The sequence below is a fragment of the Notolabrus celidotus genome, chromosome 15 (genome assembly GCF_009762535.1).
Source record: "Notolabrus celidotus isolate fNotCel1 chromosome 15, fNotCel1.pri, whole genome shotgun sequence".
Lineage (NCBI taxonomy): Eukaryota > Metazoa > Chordata > Actinopteri > Labriformes > Labridae > Notolabrus > Notolabrus celidotus.
The window spans coordinates 12,591,685-12,617,524 of record NC_048286.1 but is presented as its reverse complement, the minus strand read 5'-3'; the positions used below and the strand labels follow the sequence as shown (position 1 = coordinate 12,617,524).

Genomic DNA, 25,840 nt, shown 5'->3' with positions numbered 1-25,840 from the left:
GCTGCTTAGTTTGAGGAGGAAAGTGTAGCATGAACAATGTTTAGGTAAGGCAGAAATATCTTTATTTTTATTTATGACAGTTCTCGCCGATCTCGCGATATCTCATCATGGTAACAGGAATGTTTGCCTGGATACCACGGTCTTGTTTGATACAGGGAGTCGATATTGGTGAGCGTTTGTTCCTCTGGAGTCTAACAGCTAAGGCATTTTTATTTAATGTCATTCTTTTAAGCCAGTTTGACCGTATACCTAAATAAGCTAATGTAGCTTCTTCTCTTTTCTACCATTTCCCATTTTCGGGTTTGAAGACAACGCTGGTTAAGATATGTGTTGTTTAGACGTTTTGTCTGTGTTTGTTTTTGTGGGTTAAAGTGTGTTATATTTCATGGTTTCTTGTCTTCCCCCACAGATTGCCAAACATATGCAGTCTGTTGATGGATTCCAGCTTTGGTGTCCTAGCCAGTCTCTGTGGAACCTGGTCACTGAACATGTTTCTGGGTCAGAGCTGCCAAAGATCCATGCAGCATTGGGCCACTCCATTGTTGATATGTACAAAGATGTGCACACAGAGGTAAGAGGGTCTTCATGAATGCCATATATCTGGTTTCAACATTATTGACTTCTCTGAGTTTTTCTGTAGAGCCAGTAGATTGTTTTATTGTCTATGTTATTTCACAGTTCCCCTTTAAATAATTCAGATACTGTGTTGATTTATGTTACCACACCACCAGAGTACCATCAAGGCATCTTTAACAACTTCTTGGTTTCAGGGTGAATTTCAAAAATGATCTGCAAAGAATTCCTGGCCAAAATGTTTATGAGTTGTGGTATTAGGTTTTGAAAGTAGGTTACTTTGGCTGCATACGCATTAATTAAAATTCTCAGACTCCCCCATAAAAGTAAAATGTGGGCTTAACTGGCACAGCACTGAAGTAAAGTCCAAATGTGAGCCAGGCAGACATCAATATTTACTCAAAGGCAGCTAAACTTTACTGCTCCAAATTCCCTTTCATGGAAAGCCTTGAGCTCTAAAACAATGACCTCACCCAAGAAAGACTTGGAGAGTTGATGAAAAATACAACCAGCTAAAGGGGGAATGGCACACACAGCACTTAATAGGCCAGCTCAAGGACAAAGCTACTGTTATCTTGAAAAATGACATGTTCATTGAACATCCGTCAGGTATCTGAGAGTTTTTAATCACAGCTTGTGCACACATTAGTCTTTAGTTTGCCTATTCACAATATCTATTGGATGTCTCTTACAGAAATCCCTCCACTGTTGCTCTTCCTAACTTTTGATCCCATTCTTGTATTTTGGGAGGATAATTTCGTAATCTGAATCAAGGTCAATGGATGGAGGCAAGGCAAGGCAAGTTTATTTATAAAGCACCATTCATACAAACAAAACAAAAAACAGATCAGTAACAATCAACAAAAACATCCAGCAAACACTTTAAACATTACAGTTTTATATACAGCCAGTTATGTTGATAGAGGGTGATGTATGTTGAACAGATTGTGGAGCTTTAAATGGTTATGCCTTGACTTCAGTCATTGCTGTCCAATGCATATTTTGATAGTATATTCACATTTAAGAGCCTCTCCTGGCTTTGTTGAAATAATTCTAAAGCTACATTGTAACTCACAGTTCATAATATGTTTGTCTGTCCATCAAATTTAATAAGTTCTTTTTTTTTTGTTTTTATCTACAAAATGCTTAAAAGTAGTGAAAAATTACCAGTTATAAGTTAAAGGGCCAACGCCGTGTAATTGAATGTCTAGTTCAATCAGACAAACAGTTTCAGACTTACAGATATTAATTTCATATCAATATAAAACACAAAAAAATACTTAAATGATTATGAGACATTCAAAATAAAGGCAGTCAAAGATTTTCTTAACTCATAGTTATTTAAATGCCCTGTGAGGAGTTTTGAACTGGCTGAGAAACAGACAAAAAATTATACTGATGCCTCTTTATAACCTTCAATAGCAAACAAGTCCATCAGCAGCAACATTGACACCTCCTCTGTTGTAATTTTTAATGCCTGAAACCGCCCTGGGGGGGTAGGTGCCAGACCAGATGAGGGACATCTTGTTTCAGAAACAGCCTTTATTTGACTGTTTTCATGGAAAATAATCACATTGCCTGATAATGTTGACTGTTGAACACAACAGGATGAGGCTTTTGTTGAAAACGCTACTTTTGCATTTACAGGACAAGAGATAAGAGTTATCACTTTGTCCACAAGGGGGGCGCCAGAATCGACACAAAACAAAAGTTCCTCACAGCAGCTTTAACTTCGGCTGTAAATGGAACTCTTACATTGCAGTGCAAATTTCTCACTGCTTGACCTCATATCCTAATGTGCAGAAATGCAGCCTAGTCTACTGAGGGAACATTCCTGCCAAGCTGAATTACATAACAGAGGTCATGCCATGTGCACTTCAGACCAAGTCTGGAGCTGTAGATTTCACTCAGACTCAAAGAATTCCACTGATCAGCACTTTCTGCTGAATATAAAATCAGTGTTCACTGTTTTTTCTCTCATATGGTTTGATTTTCTCTGCTTTTCTTGCCTCTTATCTTCTGCCACCTTCTTTCCTTTTCTTCTGTCATGTGTTGAAATGTCTCCATCTGTAGATGTTATCAGCCCACAGGCCGGTTGCTGTTTGCAAAAAACACATGGATGTAATCTGTCTCAGGCCTCAGGCCGCACACCACACTGATAATATTTCCTATTAAGTTTAACATAAAAATCAAAGTGAACTGCAGACACAGGCGTAAACTCACCATCATGCACTCAGACGTATTCAATACACAATTGATGTGGCTTTTTTATATAAGAGCTAGATTTAAAGCACAGTTGAAAAACGAATTAAAGCTCAAATCAAGCTTTAATGATGCTGAGTAATTCAATCCATACACACACACAGAAAGAGGCCCAGAAAGCTTAGTGAGTCAGGGGGGTCGGTATAACAGGGTTAAAGAGGCTAATCCTCAACTGATGATAAGAGCGTTAGCAACACATAGTCTTTAACTTGATTTTGTGTGTGTCTGAGTGGAGAAAACAGATGTGTGCATGTGTGTGCTGTGTGTGACTTTCAGTGTTCCTCTGGTGTTTTTTCACCTCTAGTTCAGCATAACAGTAGATCTGAGTAAAGCCCTCAGATGGAAAGAAACACTAAGGCTTAGAGCTTTGAGAAAAAAGAAAAAAAAAATACAAAGCAGTGTATTCAACTCTGACTCGTTCATGCAGGTTTCCCTCAGTTATTACATCTACAGCAGGGTGGATCACTTCCCTTTCTCTTTTCCTCCCTGTGCATGTCTGCCTTTCTCCATGTCTTTCACTTTGTGTATTTTCTCCCCTCTGTACCCGTCTGTTCCTCTTGCAGTCATGTAATGAATTCCATCCCTCGGTGAACCACTGTGAAAAGTAATCGTTGATCTGCAGGCGACTCCTTCATTCCCCTGTGCTGCTGCTCCTCCCTCCATCAAAGTCTCCATTGTCTCTGGCGGTTAGATCAGAGGGAATATTAGCCTCTCTTTTCAAGTATCTCCACAAGGCCTATCTGTCTGTTCCGCCCTCTACACTCTCTTCTTTCTTACCTCTCTGTTCTGAGTGAAAAGCCCTTTAAGTTCAACGTATTCTTAAACCCCCTTTGAATAATTCAACGTCATAGCACCTAGTGAGGGTTTCTCAGCTGACAGGTCTCAGTAGCACTCCTGGATGAGATCAACAGTTTCACAGCAGAAGGGTGGGGGGAGAAAAAGATCCAGGAAGTACTTGTTAGCTGGTGAGCCATGAATCCTGCAACATAAACACCTCAACACTCAAATACAGACAGAGGAAGCCAGTGTGAGTGAGAAGGATATATAACACATTGTGTGAATGCTGTTGTGTGTGTGGAAGGCACACACTTCTACACACAGAAACACACAGCAGTGTTTTGATAGTATCCTCTAGTGTATTCTTTTGAAGTTAGCTTGGACTGCAAATTGGCAGAAATGACTGGCAAGCAACAGGTGTGGAGGTGTTTAATGGTACCCACACTTTTTTTGGACATGCATGCAGAAGTCATAGACTGTATGATACATTGACCTAGTCTCAGTGGCGTCACTCATTGGTTTCTGAAGCGGCGTTTTGAAGCCTATCGCCGGCAGTTGCTGTATTGGAAATGCTAACTCCACCTTGGTCAATCTAGCATTAGGCAAAGAGGTGAGGTTCAGGCGGGCCTTTAGCCTCCTAGCTAACAGCTACAGTGTGTCTGCATGTCAGTCAGATCAGCTGTACCCTTATTTAGCTAAAACTTGTATGTTTAGTATCTTCAAAAATAACAAGTTATACAAAAAATCACCCCCCAGACAGTTTGTGCCGAGAGAGACATGAGCTATTCAGAGTAAAACTGTTTATGAAGCAGGCTGTAAACATGTTTTTTTTGGTGTAAAGATCAGCTTTTTTGAATGAGTGTGTATATGTTTAGGAGCCAGGCTCAAGTGGACACTTGAGGAACTGCAGTTTATAACACTTCCACATTGGCTTCATATTTTAAGACAGGAGGTTGCCGCTTGGCACAAGTACACATTTTAAAACTCCCTTTTAAAAACCAAGATAATTTTTGTCCTTTTTTTGTTTTGCTGTCAAACTGTGGTGAAATTCTGTTAATATTTCAGCATAGGTTTGTGTGCAGATGCAGAGAACAAGGTGCTGGTTGTAAAAGTGCACCTTTGAGGCTTGCCGCTCAGCCCTTCTGCCAGCTCAGAAAGGAAGTCACGCATGAAGGCTGACCTTTTCTACATTTTTTTTAAATATAAATCTCTAATCTGCGATGATAATCCTTACAAAAGTTCAAAGACTAGAAAGCTGCCTGGTCATGCTGCAGACAGAGCTGCTTTTCTGATAGCATGACCCTACAGGAATTCATCATGCCCCTCTGTTTATGCACTACGCAGTCTGGTCCTCATCCATATGTGCTATTAGGATCAAACATAGTAACATGTGTTAACATGGTTTGATAGAGTTGAGGCAAATTGGAGATTACAGCGAGTATGGAACTAAATAAGAAAACTTTTGTTTGAGAATCTCTGTAAGCAAACAGGGCTCACTGTTTATCCATACAGAGAATTTTGACTTTCAACTAACATATTTGTTGGAGAAGGCATCACCTATATATATTTTTTTACCTCTGTGCAAAGAAAAGCTGTATTGCTTCCTGATGCAAGAAGACAATGTTCTATGTTTACAGCAGTTTACAGAAAACAATGTCTGCTTCTGCCAAGGACAAGATGTTTACACCGAACCAAAGTCAAGAGAAAAACTGAGACATAATGCAGCACAGTCACCTCAAGTAAGAGGAGAAGAAAAACATTTGAATAGGCATGGATAAATTCACACTTTTCTTCATTGTGTGGAGAAAAAAAATACAAGTAGATTAGAGAATGGAGGTTTTATCTCTCTAACCCAGGGTAACAGTAGATAATATGACCATAATGTCTGTTCATCCCCTAACAGAAATAACAGTGTAGTGTTTCCACATGAGTGAGAAACCCTGCACCTACCTGCCTGACTGAGTATGCGCTGGTGGTCCTACAGAATAATTGCTTTTTCCCATAGTCCCATGATAGTCAAGTTTTGGACTTTCTGAGCCTGGAAAGAAATAAGATAAACCCCCTCTGCCTTCCCTGAAACATGAAAAGATCCACTACCATCCTCTGTCAGGGGGATTTCTGGATGCCTGCTTGCATCATATTCCGAGTGGACTGTCCACTGTGCTATAAATGATTGCTTCACAAGATCAGCAACATCACTTGGATTATAAGCTGTCACCTGTGAGTGTCACCTTGACTGACAGACAGTGTATGAAGCCAGTCCTGAAGTAACTACCCTGTGGCTATGATGCATTGCTGTATATATTAGCCCTGGATGTCTCCGCTAACTTTGACAATTATGTTTGCAGGCGGAGCTTCGGTACAAGATGTGGCAGGAGAGCCAGCAGGGTAATTTTGGCAGCAGGGCAGGGACCCCCCTCCCACATCAGCGCGGCTCCCCTCTAGCTGACCCACCCGCTGTCAAAGAGCTGTTGAGAGCCGAGGTCAAGATGTTACTGCAGACTCTCAGAGAAAGAGTCAGCGGAGTGGGAAGGTAGGTGTGAAATCTCACACACACAAATCCACTCCACTGCACACTATTAGTGAATTATTAAAAGGGTTGTGTTTATGGCCTTTAGACGTATCAGCTGAAAATGTTTCTGGCTTTTGATGTATTTCTACTCGCCCAACATAAGGCAAGGCTGCTCAAAAACAAACTTTAAAAGTACTGCTAGTGCTCGTATAGATGAAAATCCCTACAGAAAAACAAACATACAGATACACCTTACAGAAATGTTACCTTTATTTTGTTTACATTGTTGAAATGTAGGGAATGCAATGAAAACATTACACACACAAAAAAAACAACATACAAATAGTTATCTGTAGCTTGTATTTACCAAGCGGCAACCTTTGGCCGTGAGAATTGAAGCCAGTGCGGAACTGTTAAAACCTGCAGTTCATCGAGTGTCCACTTGAGGCTGGCTCCGGAAGTACTGGAAACCACATACACACCAATTCAAAAAAGACGATCTTTACAGCAGAAATAAACATGTTTACAGCCTGGTACAAAAGACGAGTGTAGTCTGGATAGATCATTTCTCAATCGGCACACACTGTAGGCAGGGGGTGAATTTTTTTCTAACGCAGCAATATGAAGATATTAAGATTACAAGTTTTCCACTATGAGAAGCACAACTGACTTGACTGACAGGCGGGAACACTGTAGCTGTTGGCGAGGAGGCTCAAAGCTCGCCTCTGTTTACCTCGCCAGAAGTAAGGTTGACTTCAGCATATCCAATATGGTTCCCGCCGGCGATTGGCCTCAAAACAGCGCTTCAGAAACAGATGGGTGACGTCACGGATAGGGGAGAACGGGGTTGGTTGTCACACGGGTTGGTTGGCACACTCGTTATATCTCGCTACCAGAGGGCACTGTCTCTCAAATTGGGGTATGGACATTTCCAGAATTAGGATCAGAGCTCACCTACATAGTTTTCTCTGGAGTAAGACAGCTGAGGTGAGAGTACTTTTTGTGTTTTTCATGTCAAATTGTAAATTTCAGCTCCTCCGTATTTTTCTTCTAGGCTTTTAAACGATGGGTTTATAACAAAACAAGTGTTACTCTTACAAAGTGTGAGGGGAAAGCTACGTATAGTTTAGATGTTTATTATCTATCTAAGTAGTTGTTAGATGGTTGTTAGACTTGATGCTAGCAAAAAATTCCAGTTGGGGTTGGTCGTCACATTCTCTTTGGGGTTGGTTATCACATGTAACAACCAACCCCCATGTTGGCAAAATCATGCATGGTGAAATTAGTTGGAGTGCACAGACCCTACATTTGCCATCACTGTAACTCAGACAGTGACTGCATGTAGCCTAGTTGAGTAGGCCATTATTGGTAGGCCTATTTGTTTTGTTCTTTATGTTGTTATATAGGCTGGCCTAGATATGTGTTCCCTTTTCATGTTCCTTGCATTTGAGTTGATTTTTGAATGATTGAAGAGAGTCAGAGCTCTGGATTTTTGGAGGGAGTTCCAAAGAGTTGGGGCAGCCATGGCTAAGGCTCTGTCCCCCAAGGTGAAGTGCTTGGTCTTGGTGATAGAGGACGGAAGATCCGATGATCTGAGGTGGCGAGATGGGGGGTGGCGTTTGAGGAGGTCGGTCAGGTATGAGGGGGCGAGGTTATTGAGGGCTTTGTAGGTGATGAGCAGGATCTTGGATTCCAGTGAAGGTGCTGAAGGATGGGTGTGATGTGAGCTCTGGAGCAGGAGTGGGTGAGTAAATGGGCAGCTGAGTTCTGAACATATTAGAGTTCTTGGAGGTCAGTAGAGGGAAGGCCGTAGAGGATGCTGTTGCAGCAGTCCAGTATGGAGGTTATGAAGGCGTGGATGAGTGTTCATGGAAAAAAATGTGGGTTAGAAGAAGAAATCATAGTATTTCTTTCATTTCTCATTTCTTTCAACGGGTCAACAACTGTTCATACTGTAGAATACTCTGTGCAATAACCGTGCAATACATGATGCAATATTTTTGTATTTATTGCTTTTCATTCTAAACTATTCTGCGCTTCTATACCCTTTTTTTTCAATATTTCTTATTATTACAGATTTGTTTGTATTTCTATTTATTCTCTTATATTCTTAATTTGTTGTGTATAAGAGAAAATGTAATGACTGAATTTACCCCCAGGTATGTCTGATTCTGATTCTGATTCTGATTCTGAAAGGTCCTTGTAGCCTCTGCAGCAAAGAAGTTTAGAAAAATAGCTCGCAAAAACTAGAAAATATGAAACAACAGTTGAGCAAAGGTTAAAACTATCTTATAATACAAGAGTGCCTGTCAAGATATGATTGTAGAAACAAAACCCATGTGCACTGTTTACTTCTCTTACTGCATCAGAGCTTTATCTCAGTGCTCTCCAGCTACCTGCCGGCGCTGTCCTGCCAAAAGGTTTGAATAAGTATCAAATTATTACACAAACACCACAACCACAGCTAGCTAATGACAAGAAAGCACACATAGCGTATTTACTGTTATACAATACGGCAGATTACACAGTTTTAAAAACTTCATAATGCAGTTTGTCAACATTTTTTGTTAAATTTAACTTTTTCTACCAGGAGAAGCCACACATAGAGAAGGTTAGGGTAAGACCCTCCTCTCGCACTCTCTGCCTCATTTTCCCCTTTGACAATAGGTGCCATAAAATGCTATATTGTGCTCCCATGTCAGTTACAAATGGGATGGAAAGAAGAGGAACAAAGGTTTTTGGGGTAGGGAAGTTGCACATTGGTTTGGGAATTGTGCAACAATGGGACAATTAGAGGAGGGAGACTTCCATACATTCCATGCCAAATGCAAACAGGCTGAATTTAAAAGCACATTCACTCCTAGCTTGATCTGATTAAAGATTTGTTTATGCTCTTTTTACTTTGAATAGTCACTGAATACAAAAGTTACTCAGGTTTGTTTGTTTGTATGTCTTCAAAAATCTCAAGCAAACCTGACAGTGATCAGTTGTTTTCAAGTGACGTGTTCACAACAAGAATGCAACTCAGCTCGGTACTTTGTATTGTTTCTTTTTCTTTTTTAAGCAGCACAGCCTTCATGCAGTTGTAAGCTCCTCTTAAAGTGATGATATTTTCTAAGTACATTTAGGTTTGAATTTTCACAGCTAATTTTGCATCTCTGGTCAGACATGAGCATAGTTTCTGTGGATGTACGAGCATGTGTGAGTGAGCTGCAGTTAGCGTGAGCTTGTAACTATCCCAGCAACAAGCTGGCTGCTGCCAGGAATGTTCCCCCACGTCACCTCTCAGATTTTGCTGAGGCCTTTTAGGAAAAGCACAACATAAGAAGGATTGTTCTCCGTTTTAGTGACAAGTCATCTATCACCTGCCAATTTGTCAACATCCTTTGTAATGTGATTTTTTTTTTACTTTAGTCTATCTCAGTCGGGTTGTTAGAGTAAAAGCTGCAGGGGGTTGTGTTTCAGTTTATTTCATTATCCCGAGTATTCTGCTGGATCCTCTGGTTGAATAGATTTGTGACAGTTTGACTAGGATAAAGGTAAAGTAGGATATTTATTCAAACATCTCAATCATTGCATAGAAGCAAGTAAACATAAGTAAAGCTTCAGATGTCCTAATTTCCACCTGAGTTGTGGCTCTTAAACACATTTTCAGTCTGTAGCTGTAGCTGCTTGCTAGCTGCATGTTATGGAGAGAGGTGAGAGTCGTGGCTATGCTAGCTTCTCTCTTAGGCTGTACTCACAGAAAGTGGCACTCAACCTACACATTTATGTCTGCATCCTACTCAAGGCCCTTGATGAAAACAAGCTCAGTTGGCAGTGTAGTGTACCAGGATTCTAATATTAAGTCATAAGCGTTAAAGCTCTGTGAAGGTTTTTAAGCTAGTTACAAAACAGACTGAAATTCTTCTTGATGCTTCTTTGTGACTTACAAAAGCAAACAAAACCATCAGGAAAAAGACTGATTATTTCTACAGAGCTCTTTTAAGAGCTTAAAATTGCAGCCATTGGTTAGGTGCCAGTCAAGAGGATTTACAGCATGCAACAGACAGCCTTTAGTAACGTTTCACATGGCAAGATTAAAAGAAAATGACACATATAATTGTTGAAAGACAACAAGATGAGATTTCTTGTCAGAAAACACTACTTACACATAAACAGGCCAAAATAAAGAGACAATAATTATAGCTGTGACCACAGGGGGCGCCAAAATCAACAGAAACCAAAAGTTGCTCACAGAAGGTTTAAACAAAGTTCTGCAGCAATGCAGCCAATAGAGCATCTTACTTCAGATGTGAAACTCTTTAAGACCCTTAAAAGAGCTTTTGTATATTTTGAAGTACAGTTGTGTGAGGTACTTGTCAATAGTAAGGGGGATCACAGTCAGCTCGGCCCCTTTTTTGAGAAATCAGAGGGAGTATGATTTATACAATTACTCAGTGACTTTTTTCTAAAAGTTATCTCTGTAAAATGATTGACATGTGATAGATAATTCATGAAGCATGTGTAAAAGGCAGTTATTGTTGGTGAGAATAAGTTTGCCTTTCATCTTATATTATTTAAACTACAAATTCATAATTTAACATTTTGTGGTTAAGTTAACTGAATGATTGAAATAAAAGTTGATTAAATAATTGATATGTTTATAAAAGTCTTAACTATATAAAGGTGCTAAATGAAGGAAAACACCATATACAACGATTTTACACCGACATGTCAGCATTTAAATGTGCATAAGAGGGCTCTTGAGTGTTCTTGGCTTTTGTTCTTAGCTACAAACAAATCCCAGATAAGAAAACTTTTGTGAATGTCAGAATCTTCTTAAAAACTTCGTAAGAGGGTTTTCAGAACAAATTTGTTCTTAAGAAGTTGGTGAATGAGGCCCCACTGTAAGTGTATGCTATCACCAGCACTATTTGTGGACGAGACACATACTAGGTGATCCTCAGCTCTCTGCACACTGATCCCCTGTGTGAAATACACTAACTGTTGACAAGTACCTCATACCCCCACACTTAAAAAAACAAGATGGCTAAATCTGTTCTTACCATGGGCACAAACAGTTGTCGTAACCTTCCATTGTTTAGTCCCCTGCACTGCAAATGCTAAGAAAGTTCATGCATCAAAAGCAATACAAAATGTAAAATACAACCTCTTGTGCTTGTTATAACAGCTAAGTGAACAAAGTTTTATTTTCCAGTAATCTCACAAGAGTTTCTTTAAAGTCCTAATGTAGTCCAATATCAAAAAGAGCCACAGGTCTGATGCCCTCAGCAGCACTGTGTCTCATTGAAGTGTCACTGAGCAAGACTTGAACTGACACCTAACTTGCTCCCACAATGAAGTCACTCCTGTAAAGTGCTCCGGCTAGTATGTAAATGGATTATAAAAAGGCCCATACAGAGAGGGAAATGCAGCCTCTTGTTGTCTACTGTGTAGAGTCAAAGAAGTATTGGTGCCTGACAGACTGTGCCAGCACAAATCGCTTTTGCTCTTTGAAGTTGGCTTCGGTATACTTGTTGACCTTGTGTGTGTGTGTGTGTGTGTGTGTGTGTGTGTGCGTGCGTGCGTGCGCGCGTGCGCGCATGCTCGCGTGCATGTTTTTTTAGGACTTTGATCATTCAATTAGGCTAAGTCCCAAGTGTGTATCGGCTGAATGGCTTTCAGGAGTAAAATGAACACACTTCCCTGTAATAACTTCCACTCAATAATGCTCCACGACCCTCTGTTTGTCAATTTGGTTCAATTTAATATGTTTGTTGGCATGGAATTTAATAAAATACTGCCAAAGCATCAAGACAGAGACCAGCGCCCTCTTCTCCCTCATATTCCCTGCGCAAATTTAGTGTTTTATTAATCCAGTTTACCACACATGGTAGCCAAGAACACTTTCCTGTACTTGCAGAAAAAGTCTGACTGACTGATTTGCCTAAAGCTACATGAACAGGAGGGGAGTAATAGCTTCTCCCATCCACTCTCCGGAGTTTTACTGTGATTGAAACCATTTGTATGTGGGGATGAGGGTGTGTGGGTGGGTGTGTACCTTGTAAAAGTCAACTGATTTATCTTATTGGCCTCCTCCTGTGTGGTCCTGATGCTCTTGTCATCTTCCAGCCACACACACACACACACACACACACACACACACACACACACACACACACACACACACACACACACACACACACACACACACGTATACACACACATATACACACATCTCTTTGTCAATGTCTGAGTGGCTGGAAAACGACGCCTTCCCTCGTGTAGCAGGTATAAAATCAAGATCTGATCCCGATGTCACACCACCTGCTACTGTCTGCACCATCTGCCTGCTTCATTTTCTCCCAAGGATCATTCAGAAAATAGGATGCTCCTGCTGCTCAGCTTTTAAGTTCTGGGATCAGTTTAGCTTTTGTGTTTGGATCTTGTAAAATGAGCCTGTCTCTAATAACAGAGTCCCAGTAAATGCACAATACCACCTTTGCTCTTTTAGTGTTTTCAAGCAGTCAAACTTTATATGTGGAGCATTTTTCATGCAGGTTAGAGCAATTCAAAGTGCAAATAAAACACAAATAAAAACAGTAAAACGAGCGAATCCAGAGATGTCGATTTGACGCTGATGTTAAAATATAAATTCTCATTCCAGCGACGCTTGAGGCTCGTATACAGAAGCACTGTCAGATCTGCAGACACAGTAAACATACTTGTGTAAAGATTCTCTCCTTCTCTCTGCTGTTGTTGCTATAGAGACAGGGAGGAGCTCTTGTTTCAGTACAAACCTGAGCTGGTGGACTACGCCTTGGGTCACCTTGACAGCTGTCGCAGAAACTGTATCGACCCTGGAGGTGTTGATAAAGGAAGCAGGTAAGTAACACTGCACATTAACTTCAGTATTTGCCTGAATTGATAGATTGTTTTACTTATGTGTACTTTTTATTGTTTTGACATCTTCCCCTTCAGACCGAGCTCTCGCTGCTCGGTTCGGTCCAGTGGTGAGGATGAGATTGACTCTATGAGGGACAAACTGAACATCACTGACATCAACCAAGTGGTTGACCGACTCAGGTGAGGCACATGGACAAGTCTTTCTCAATTAATGCAAACTTGTAATGCCCTGAGGAGAATTTACTTTGCACCAAGAGTATAAGAACAGATAAATCACAAAGATCAGCATAAAAGACAACACATGAGAAACATTAAAAAGTACATTGTTTAAGCATTGCATGGTTACTTATGAGGAATATCAAGTGCCAAGTGCAAGGAAGTGCAGCATTCAAAGTTTAGACTGTGCATCAGTTTGTTAAACAGCTGAATGCTGCATAGGTAAGGATCCAATGTGGACTGCTCTGTCAGGTAATAGATACTGCCCTGTATCCAGGCTGGTATTGATATCCCCATTTGGTGGTTTAAAAAATCAGATAACAGTGTAATGCCAGAGGACAAATAGATGATTTAAACAAACCCTATATCACTCTTTACAAAGAATGTGACCAAGAACCAGACTTAGCATGACATTTGACGGTTAAAAAAAATAGCGTAATGCCAGCAAGGTTTCTTTATTGGCTAAACAAACCCATTTTGAGGCAGTGTGCGTCGGCTGCGTAGATCTGCTTAGATCTAGGTACGCAGACCTAGATCTGTTAGGCAGCTCTGTCCTGTGATTTCTTGTCTTTTACCAGCTGGTTTATGCCTTCATTTTATATCATTTAAAATATGCGACTAGCAAGCTTTGTGTTATGACCTATTTGCTGATCCACCACTACTTTAACCACCCCCAAAAAAGTAATTAATGCAGCCCGTCTAGTCACCAGCTATGTGATTCATCAATCAGGTCTGAGTATCCTGTTTTTGATTAATAAAACACATCACACACTGTTCAAGTAAACCATTGATATGATAACAATGTCGTGTAATATAACTTTATGCAAGAGATTTTCACCCTAGCTATTTGTTGAATCATCTCATGGCTCCACAGACTCTGCTTGGAAAAGTCCCTGGTTTATTGTGGTGAACCATCAAAAGCATAAAGGATCAGTAGCTTGAAAAGTGTGTGCAGATTGAGTAAATAACACATGGGACTACTTCACCAGTGCAAACATGTGTTCATTCTAGATTTGTAACAGGAGCTTGCAGAGACACGTCACCTTTGTTATGGATAAGTTTGATGTAAATGTAGCCGTCATGTGTTGTTGTTGTAATTCTTGTGCGTTCTTCAAGTCTGTGAAGGAGTTCCTCTGAGCTTTCTCTTTTCCTCATCCTTCCCCTTCATTTCTCCTTAAATCCCTTTTGGCTTCTGTTACTGCCCAGCCTCCTTCACCTTCCATCCCTCCTTTCCTTCCTTCATCCCTCACTTTTTGAGGCCCACAGGGCAGTACAGTCACAGGGGCCACCCCTCTCTCTCTCTCTCTCTCTCTCTCTCTCTCTCTCCCTCTCTCTCTCTCTCTCTCTCTCTCTCTCTCTCTCTCTCTCTCTCTCTCTCTCTCTCTCTCTCTCTCTCTCTCTCTCTCTCTCTCTCTCTCTCTCTTGCTCCTGCTCTCGTCCATTTCCTGAGTGGACCTGAACAAAAGGCCCATTGTCAGAAAAATGGATCTCAGGGCAGGCAGAAGTTTCTTTTTTTCCTCTTCAAATAAATGAATAAAGTCTACTTTGGTTATGTAACCAGAGAGGGAGAAAGTGTACGTGAAGGGAGGAACAAAGAGGGAAAAGAAAAATAGGGCACTGTATCTTTGTTATGAAAACAGCAGAGAATAAACTTTGAGCAAACACCAAATGCACCTACGCTGATGTTGCTGCCTGAGGTATATGATTGGGTTTGCTTGTCAAACTGCCACAGTGTGCCTTTCCAACATTTTAAAAATGACACCATGTGTACTTATCACAGGTGTAAACACTGCACAGCAAAATACAAAAACAGGAAAACTTGTTTTGTTGAAACTGATTACAGGCTATTTAATGTGTAATACCTGAATGTATTTTTAATGTGTTCAAGAAAACAAACCCCAGCCATCAGAAATAAGGTGTTTAGGTGTGTATCTGTGTGTGTGTTGTGACCATAGACTGTATATTAAAACGGATGCCACAGATGTTCACTGCCAAAAGATTTAGAGCTCCCCCTAGTGACTGTTTGCAGTGTAGGTCCCGCCTCCTTAATTTTAACAGATGGAACATGGGTCAAACTAAAAAATCAACATACACATCAAATACATTTTCTCAAACATGGTTTCTGACATTGTTGTTTTTTAGTATCATGATAATTTATGTTCAAGTGTTAATTTTCCTGAGAAGTTTGTTTTTAATCAGTTATTTGATTTTAAGAATTTGATTGACAGCTCTGCCCACAAATGCAGGCTCCTGCTGCGTTTTGAACCGGATTATTAGAATAGAGGCGGAACGGTGAGAGAACACATGATATACAGTACACTGACACATAGCCATGATTGTCTGCTTCAAATAGACACAAGAGTCTGTACTGCTCTGGACTGGACTGGACCCACCTGAGGGATCTTTCATGTTTTAAAGGTGACATATCATGCAAAATTGACTTTTTAATCGTTCTTTACCTGAAATATGTGTCCCTGGCATGTCTACAAACCCCCCGAGAATGAAAAAAATCCATTCTGCCCCTGTTCTGATTTCTACACCTTTCTGTAAATGTGTGTGAAACGAGCCGTTTCAGACTTCCGTGTTTTTGTTACGTAACAACAATATCCGGTCTGTCACGGAGTCAGAGCTCGGAGCTTGTTCAGCCCATAGACTGTATAAAATAATACTGAATCCCTCCCCCGTTTTTCATTACCTGCACAAATGTGTGCTAACAAGGAGCTTAGGAGGGAGGCATGCTAGTTGTAGGCTGTCTTAATAAACACAAAGGTCGGTTTTACTCCCCACGTCTGCAGATTTGAAGATCTAGTGGATGATTTTTATTTGTCATGGATAAGTGCTAGCGCTAGTTAGCATAGCCACATAGCTACATGTTCATAGCTGTAGCTGTAGCTGTGTACCAAGACACACGTCGACATACTGACAAATAAAACAACAAGAAACACTAAATCTGTGACCAATGGTTCAGAAAGGTCCTGCTGCCTTTCTGGCAGAGGTCGGTTTTACTCCCCAGGTCTGCAGATTTGAAGATCTAGTGGATGATTTTTATTTATCATGGATAGGTGCTAGCGCTAATTACCATAGCCACATAGCTATATGTTCATAGCTGTAGCTGTAGCTGTAGCTGTAGCTGTGTACCATGACACACGTCGACATACTGACAAATAAAACAACAAGAAACACTAAATCTGTGACCAATCCTTCATAAAAGGTCCTGCTGCCTTTCTGGCAGAGGTCGGTTTTACTCCCCACGTCTGCAGATTTGAAGATCTAGTGGATGATTTTTATTTATCATGGATAAGTGCTAGCGCTAGTTAGCATAGCCACATAGCTACATGTTCGTAGCTGTGTACCAAGACACACGTCTACATACTGACAAATAAAACAACAAGAAACACTAAATCTATGACCAATCGTTCAGAAAGGTCCTGCTACAGGCGCCTCTCCATCAGGATCAGATTCAGAGGGTTGAAGTAACGCGATCTCTGAGCAGCCATGTATATTCAGCCAACATGTAAACATTAGATCAACGTGCTGGAGAGCCGAGGCACATCCACTTCCGGAGGGGGCGTGGTCAGAGGGAAAACAGAGTGTTCTGATGAGGAATGAAGAAGGGGACTTTTCAGGCATGCCAAAATCTGATTTCAAAGTGTTTTTTTGAGCATAAACTTTAAAGACATGTTTTTGGGACCTCTTAGACCAATATATATTGATGAAAAAAGCATGATATGTCCCCTTTAAGTTAAATGCATGTTCTGGTTAGCTGAAAGGGTGTGACTGCGGCTCTACCAGCCAGGTCACTTCTTATATGTCTTGGCTCCACCAGCACAATATTTCAGCACTTATTGAGGCGTTTTTTGGGGGGCTTACATCTCACAATGAGCAGAATTGACGGCACATTGTCCATTCTATACACAGTGATTGGTTATGACTGTCACATTCATAGTTCTTACTTTGACCCAGATTTTAGTTTTTTGCCTCAAAAGGTTTTAATGAAGATAAAGTAAAGTACTGACCTCAAACACAAGGGCTGTACTTAAAACTCCTTATTTCTCTCCTTCTCTATATGTCCATCTGTCTATTTATCCTCTCACTGTCTGTCTGTCTGTCTGTCTGTCTGTCTGTCTGTCTGTATAGGTCTGTCCTTATGGAGGATTGTGGAGAGTTGAAAAGACTGGTAAAGCATTTAAAGGTAAGAGGATGGAAAACAGACAAACATACTAAGGGCATCATTAATCACCTTTTAATGCAGTAAAACAATATTAATACAACAATGTATATTCCCATATTCTGCTTTCAATTCTGTATTGTCCATTCATACTATATTTGATGTACAGTTTGATTGTTAAGCAATCATTTCCAGTACACCTCTTAGATCGTGAATTTGTTCCTTAACTTTCTTTACATTAAGACAAAGATATCGTTTATTTTCTTGACCATTACCATTATTTTTGTGAAGTTAAAAAATGTTTCGTTCTTCCTCAGCTAGACTTGCCAATATATATAAATATATATCTTTTTTTTCTGCAATAAGACTTAGCACATGTTTTAATTTACTCATACAAACACACGCACAAATGAAAACATAAACCTCCACAAGAAACCTGCACAGGCTCTGTCGAAGCTTGTTTTGTTTTCCGTCTGTCTGGCCAAAGATCTGCAGTGCTGAGTTAGATCGATCTGCTCTCAATCATTTAAATTACCTTCTAAATGCTAACAGAGGCATTTAAACACACACAAACAAAGACAACAAATGTACTTGCATGCTTTTCTGCATTATGTTCCTTGTCTGGTATTATGAAGGAATCAGAAAGTGAGTTTCAGCCCAGATGTATGACTTTTCTGCAGACCAGATGTGTAACTTTTAGCGTGTATGTGGGTGTCTTCATGGAAATGTTACACTGCAAGTTTGTCTGGAAACAAGACAAGTTGAAAAATGGGACAACAGCATAGAGAGGAAAAATACTGATTGTTATAGTCTCCTGAAGTCAATGTGTTTCAGCTTTTTGTTAAGAACTAAAGAGGAACAAAGTGTGTGACCACAGAGTGTGGCTGTGCCTGTTAAAAATAGATATAGTCATTAAATTGGGATGTTAAAGTCTAAAAAATAATAGGGGTGTGTAGATCCACAGTTAGTGTTTGGAAGACATCAGAAGCTATTTTCTCTGTGTTAATAAAGCAGAAGTGGGTGTTGTAGAGGGAGTAGGGGACATTGTGTTTATTGCTCTAGTCTTAAGCCAAGGGGAAGCACCAAAGGGTGTGAGGCTAACTGTGTGAAGACTTTTCCTTGTCATCATGAGGTTTTACTGTAAAAGCAATCATATTTTTTTCCCCACCAAAATTAACAGGAACTTGTAGTCCCAGGACAATTTCCTTAATTCCCCTCCATGCACCCTTCCCTGTATAAGAAACTGAACTCACTGGTGCACAATGGAAAAAACTGACAACCTGATGACACTTTTTCCTCAGAGAGCTGTATATATTTAAGCTTCCTGCTGCTCTGACAGTCTTCTATATACTGGGAGTACTGGACCAGTCAGAAATGTTGAGCCCTGGGAAACCAAGTGCCAAAGTCCCTGTATTTTAAGAAAGTACTATCCTTTCAGCATGGATCTTTTTAGTGACAAAATAAGATGTATTGTACTTAATTAACATCTTGGTCCCAGCATTAGAAATGTACCTCTGAAAGTTTCCACCCCCTTGTCAAGGAACTGCTCATTTTTCCTCTCACAGGGGTCTTTAAAGTAAAGCAGAATAGTAGCACTTCACCTGTAAAGAAATTGTCTCCTTGACTGAAGGGTTGCTGCCTGGTGTGTGAGCAGGTGGCATGTATCTGTGGCTCAGGATGCGCTGTGCTCTCCTAGCATGAAATTATTGTGCATTCTTATTTATTTGCAGCAGTAGTGCATAATTTTGATGTCGCGTTGTGAAAGGCAACACAGCCTCAGTGCCACTGGTGACTCATCGGTCCTGAAAAGCCAGGATACTGCAATCAGCCATAATGATCTGTTGGGTGAGTTATAGAATTTAAACTGTAAATCTGTCACAAAAAGACAAATTTTCTGCTACAAATAATAAAGTACGTTTATTTTTTAAACCTTGCCTAGTGAGACAGTCATGGAGGAATATACTTGTGAAAAACTTAAGCAATAAATAGTAGTAAGAAGTAAAACTTACATCTAAAACTGAAGTCTGTTCCGTCTTTTCAGTCCATAATCTACTCCATGTGAGTGTTTTTGATGAAAACATTTAATGTGATCCTGATACAAATCCTTTTTTATAGTGCAGTGTTAAAACATCTGTTTGGCCTGCTGTAATCAGCTTTGTCTTAAGCACTTTTTTCTCTCCTGATTGTTGACAGAAAAATAGGCCAAAAATATGTTAAGTGTTAAATACGTCTCATGAGTGTTTGACATTGTTTTTCACCAAGCTAGTGTAAGTATCTTGCTTTGTGATGTCAGGAGTTTATCAATAACATCATGTTGGAGGAAGCTAAGATGCAATTATTGTCATCCCATACAATTGATTCAGTCTTTAGCTGATAAATTGAACCAAATAAGGCAGATGGAGGCTTGATACTTTCTAATCAAATTACAGATTTAATGCGACATGTAATCACCTTAAAAAAATAAGTGTGGTTAATTTCTCCTCCATACGGACCTCTCCTATCGTTGCTTATAAATTTGATACCAGAACTCCCAACCCTTCTTGTTTTTCATTGGTCTGTGAGGGGGGAATGATATTGACAAGTACAGCTATGTTCCAAAGTGTGTACCTTTTTCAACTAACTGCTTTGAGCACAGCCACAGAAAATGGTTGAGGCAGAGGGCGTATTTGAGTTTATAACAACCCAGACCAGCTGAAAACGTTCAATTCACTTGGAGCTACTCTGCTCACTACCATTGTCACTTTTTATTCTAACTTGAGGGGTCTTTCCTAACAAATCTGCACCCCACAGTATGTCACTGTTTTCTTTTATGTAACATTTTGGCATATTGAGGGAGAAAAAGTTGGGGAAAAAAAGGTGCTGCCAGCTCAATTTTTGTCTCTATAGGCTTCCCATTATGCTTTGCCCAGCACAGTGGATCAATGCAATACACAGTCAATGGGAGTGGACTTTCTGCCATGCCTTTTCACTTCCAGTGGGCACGCGCTCTGAGATGCTGAGCACAAAACTGATGCTGAACTTCTTTGGTTTTGTATTGAAGATAGGCTGTGCAGAAACTGTCATAAGTGGACACAGGCCCTAAGTCAGTCAGTTGAGAAAATTATAGTGTCCCATCACCCTTAGGAAGTGGAAACTATGAGGAAATCCTTACTCAAATATCCTCTCCTCTAAAGTATGGGCTGCATATTTGCACACCAAGACTCTGTTACTGTCAATAACTGAATATTTTCCAAAGCCATAAAATAAATGGCTGCTGCTTACATGTCTGTTTTTCCCTTTGTTAATTCCAGAAGCAATTTCATACTGTACCGTTGACCTCCCCCATAAGGTTAAGGCCATTTTGGCTGATCTTGACAATTCTGTACCAACCCATATTTTTTATCGATGATATCCTTCTTTTTTTCTTTCTATTGAAATTTGTCTGGGATATACGTTCTGTAACTGATGTTGCTTAGGGTTATCTTACACTGCTTTATATTTAAAGTTACTCCACTAAGCTTTCTGTAGATATGCAGCTTTAATTGTGGGTCTACTTTAGATGAATTGTTGTTCGGTGTAGGTTGGGTACAGTTGCCTTTTTATGTTGCTTTTGCTGCTAATAACACAGTTAATGTGGTTTTTGACATTCAAGACATCCTCCATGCTTTATAGGAGCAATGGAATCACTGGGACACTGTCTGCAAGCGACAGGTGGTTCCCTTTCCACCAATTGATGATAAAATTATCAGCAGTTCTGTTCTCTCTCACAACAGAAGCATCAGATGGTCCTTTACTGAGATGATTGGGCTTTGTGAAAAGACAGTCTTGTTTTGTCACAAGCGGGCAAAGAAGCCGCTTATGGTAGATTTTCATTCAGGATTTAAAAAGTATTAATTGCAAGATGAACTAGATCAAGCTTGGTTAACATGATCCCAATTATTTAAAGATGGCCGACAACAATAGCCAGCTTTCTTTGGATTCTTAGGCAGAAGTCCTGTTTGTGGTTCTTCATGAGTGCGTGGAGACTGTGTGAGTTTTGGCTGTGAATTCAGATTCCGGAGAGTCATTTATAAGAATAATAATAGCAACATATGAGCTTTTCCTGAAATATCGCAAAGACAGTGACATGATAATGGGTTCAAACCCAACATGGGCCACAAAGCCTATTTTTGGAGTGCATATGTGCATGTGTGTGTATGTATCTGTGCTTTAGAGTTGTTTTGGATTCCAGCCACTCTCCTGTCAGAGACGCCACACATACCCCGTCTGCAGTCCAGAAAGAAAACACTGCAAGGTTTGGGTTTGAATCCCAGCGGGAGAAGAGACCAAAAATATGTTTTAACTGTCAGTCTCCAGGCATCTGTGCGTGTTTGTGTATGTGTGTTTGTGCTTGTGTGTGTTCATAGAATGTGGATGCTATAAAGACTCTCCATTAGTGTTTATGTGGATGTTTAATGAGAAGAGGAGGCTGCCAGTCATTTAAAACAAACACATGAAGACACACTTTTAAATAAGGCCTTTGGTTTTTGTAAGCTGTACTCTCACACACACACACGCACACGCATACACACACACACACGCACGCACGCACGCACACGCACACACACACACACACACACACACACACACACAGCATTGGTTTCATTTGCTGTATATGGTATTTGAGTCCAAATTTTGATGGAACACTTCTGCTCAACCGTTTAGTGGTCTCATACTCACATGCCTTTCCTCCTTCTGCCTCTTATTTTTATCCACTTTCCTTGTTCCTTCGCTTTTTTCCAAAGACTCAAGCTTTTATAAACATGTTTAATACATTTATCTTTAATTATTTCCTTATTTCTACCTCTGTCTCAAGGTTGAATGCTTTTTCCTTTGCATTATTTAAATGCATAAAAAAAAAGATCTCTGCCTTTTCTTGTTTTGTGGTCTTTGTTTCTTGCAGGCAAACATTAAACAACAGTGTCCCAGTGAACCTACCCTTACAGGTGAGTCCGAGCTCTAACTGACAAGTGTTTGCTGCCATCTGGTGGCACAATAATGTTTAACATTTTTATTGGTCTTTTTAATCTCTTCCATCCTTTTTCATCTTTAGCTCTGTGAATGAATGTAAAGGTAAAGTGATGATGATGATACTATCTTCCACCCTCCATTAGCTGCTAAAACTCATCCTGAAACATATTTATGATTGGGGGAAAAAGGCGCAATTTGAAACTTCAGCCAAATCTTTCTACTATGGGCCAAATGAGGGAGAAACTCATTTGAGTACATCAGAGAGTCATCAGCCATTACGTTCATTTTCACAACCGGAAAATGAGCTCTATCTCGTGCACTTGGAGATTGTTATCTTTTGATGGCTTTCTGCGCTCAAGTATCCAACACAGTTTCAGTGACACTTCAGAGACTTTTCCAACTCTCAACGCTCTTGTTTCTGTGTGTGCACAGAGCTGAGAGAGCTCAGAGGAGCTATAGAAATGGACTTAGAGCTGTACCCTTCCTCTTTGGCTGCTTCACCTTCAAGATCCTCCCCTCTGCCTTTGAAGGATTTGAAAAACAGGTTCAGGTTTGTACTTTTGCTTTTATGACTCCCTGAAAGGTGCTACTGAGAAGAAGGGAATACCACTATTACAAAGAATAGAGGAGTAGAAGAGAAATTTATTTTTTTGATACCAAAATGATACATTTTAAAGGGATTGGCACAAAATTGCTCATAATTTGCACTTCCTTTTCCCATTCAAGTTCTGATTCTTTCTTTCAGACTGTCAGCAGGACAAAGGGTTCCTGATGAGACTGTGCAAGATTTAAGCACACCACCAGTCCCAAGACCTCACCAACCCCTGCCTCTGTGCCAGACCAAACCCAGGCCACCACTCAGTGCTCCTCCTCACAAGACCTCTGCATCAGTTAAACTCATTAATAGCCCTTCGCTGTCCAGGACTCAGGGACAGAAAAGAAGCACTTTAGCTGCCTCTGGAACCAGAAAAATACAAACGCCTATCTGCAACAGGATCACCGCTTCTGGGCATCTGGACAGCCACTCCACTGCTACACTTCCACTTCCTGGCAGGGACCAGATAAAAGATAAAACCCTACGTGACTGCAGGGCTTCACCAGAGCAAGACAGTGCCGGTTTTCACCACAGGAGCTGTGTGTCTACTCCTGGTTTTCAAATAGAAACCTCAAGTATCTCCCCTATCAACGATACACATCAGTCACCCCATCGTAGTGTTCACAGCTCAAGCAGAAAGTGTGATTTGTCACCACAGACTGAGAGAAAAAGAAGTCCTGCTGCCCTGAGGTTAGGACACATAAATAGCATCCCCTCAGCCTCTCTCAGTGATGCAGCCACTTACAGCTGCAATAGAGCCGACCAATCAGTGTCAACTAAAAGGAATTCAAAGACACAAAATGGTCAACAGAATCAAACCTCTGGAGCTAGTGTAGTGTCAGCAACAGAGGAGAGAGGTGCAAATGCTTCTGAGAGTTTTCCCTTTAGTTTTACAGAAAATGATTCAGTCCTGTCTGAAACTAAGATTTCTCCTTCACAAACTGGCACTCGAGAAAGCAATAACAGAGTAAACAAAAGTAGAAATGGGGATCATAGGAAAGACATTACCTATCCAGGATTCAAACAGTTGAATAAACAATACTATACTCCCCCTAAAAGACCACTAGAGAGCACCACAAGTCAGAGCAGAAATGTCCAAGAGGCAAAGACAGAGCTTATTGGAAAGATACTCCAGCCGGTCCCTCCACCGAGGGTGTCGACTTGAAGTCAGACACTGATGAGACAAAAACAAGAGGATAGGCTGTTGCATCTGTTGTAGGAAGATAAAACAGTGGTTCTTTCATTGCCTTTGCAACGTGAAAGCCTTTAAAGAAATTAAAAGAAACTGGTAAATGTCAAAGCTGTTTCTGGTCCTTCAGTTTTCCCCACCTTATGGTCAATTAAAAAAAAATGTAACTCCTTTATATTTATGTAAAAATGTGTGTTAAGATAAGACTGTACAACCCCCCAAAATACATTTCACTCAAAAAAATCTACTTTGAAATATCTGTTTGTATTCTTTTTTACTGTCTCTAGTCCAGCATACACCATGAACACAGTAGGTGTGCACACATTTTGAAAGCAGGTCTTCATACAGGTGCAGCTTGTGATCACTTGCTATTATGATATAACAGAAAACTTAGTTCCATATCTTGCCCTCTTTCTTTTTTTTCCCCAAGTAACCCTAGAACCTTGACAGGGTTCCCACGCGTCCTGGAAAACCTGGAAAACAGTTGACCAGTTTTCCAGTACTGGAAAACACCTGGAAAATGCGAGAAAAAGTAAAATGTCCTGGAAAATCCCATAAATTATAAAATTGTGCTGTGTCATTACAAAACAGTATATACACCATTGTTATGATACCATTTGGTGGCTCGAAGGGATATGTAAGTCTTGCTACTGTTAATTTTCTGAAAGCGTTTAAGATCAATTACTTGAAAAGTATAAATGCTGTCATGTTGAGTCAACAAGGAATGAAATGACCCTCTGTTTTAAAGTATTTACTTGATTCAAATTGAAGTGTTATCTGTTTATCACTATGGTACATGTCTGAAGTATTTACATTGATACATTTTACAATACAAATAGTTCCAAGGAAAACTAAGAGTGCAAATGGTAGTCAGCATGTGCTTTAGTGATGGGAAGTTGGGCTCTTTTCAAAGAGCCGGCTCTTTTAACTCGGCTCCCAAAGAAGAGCCGGCTCTTTCAACTCCCGAACGGCTCTTAGCTTAGGATCTTTTGTAGCCCTATATTTCACCTTAACTTTGCAAAAAATAATGGTTTGTGTTGAAAACCCTTTTACGTGCAGTGTTTTTATGAGAGGCCTTAAAATGCCCAATTTCGTGCATTTATTCTGTTACAAAACCACTCCTACTCTAACCCTAATTAGGGTTAGGGTTGTGATTAGGGTTAGGGTTAGGATGACAGTTAGGGTTAGGATTAGGGTTAGGATAAGGGTTAGGTTTAGGGTTGTGATTAGGGTTAGGGTTGTGATTAGGGTTAGGGTTGTGATTAGGGTTAGGGTTAGGATTAGAGTAAGGGTTAGGATAAGGGTTAGGTTTAGGATTTGGGTTAGGGTTAGGGTTGTGATTAGGGTTAGGTTTTGGGTTAGGGTTAGGATTGCAGTTAGGGTTAGGGTTAGGATTAGGGTTAGGGTTGTGATTAGGGTTAGGGTTGTGATTAGGTTTAGGGTTAGGGTTGTGTTGAGGGTTAGGATTAGGGTTAGGATTAGAGTTATGGTAAGGGTAAGGATTAGGGTTAGGGTTAGGATTACAGTTCGGGGTTAGGGTAAGGGTTAGGGTTAGGATTAGGATTTGGTTTAGGGTTAGGATTACATTTAGGGTTAGGATTAGGGTTAGGATTTTGGTTAGGATTAGGATTTGGTTTAGGGTTAGGATTACATTTAGGGTTAGGATTAGGG

General features: G+C 40.3%; 1 protein-coding gene across 4 annotated transcripts; it reads left to right on the top strand.

Annotated features, from left to right (window-relative positions):
• Positions 1-43: 43 nt before the first annotated feature.
• ccdc24 (coiled-coil domain containing 24) lies at positions 44-24,416 on the top strand. Of its 4 annotated transcripts, none has more exons than XM_034702051.1 (9): positions 44-168; positions 410-571; positions 5,961-6,145; positions 12,875-12,991; positions 13,088-13,192; positions 17,366-17,420; positions 22,318-22,360; positions 22,818-22,935; positions 23,131-24,416. In XM_034702051.1, the coding sequence occupies exons 2-9, from the start codon at positions 422-424 to the stop codon at positions 24,143-24,145; spliced, it is 1,788 nt and encodes a 595-aa protein (XP_034557942.1). In that variant the 5' UTR covers positions 44-168; positions 410-421; the 3' UTR covers positions 24,146-24,416. The 4 variants fall into 4 exon arrangements, with proteins under 4 accessions (XP_034557942.1, XP_034557941.1, XP_034557943.1 ...); XM_034702050.1 differs by having other exon boundaries at positions 93-203; XM_034702052.1 differs by lacking the exon at positions 44-168 and adding an exon at positions 243-323.
• The last annotated feature ends 1,424 nt before the right edge of the window (positions 24,417-25,840 follow it).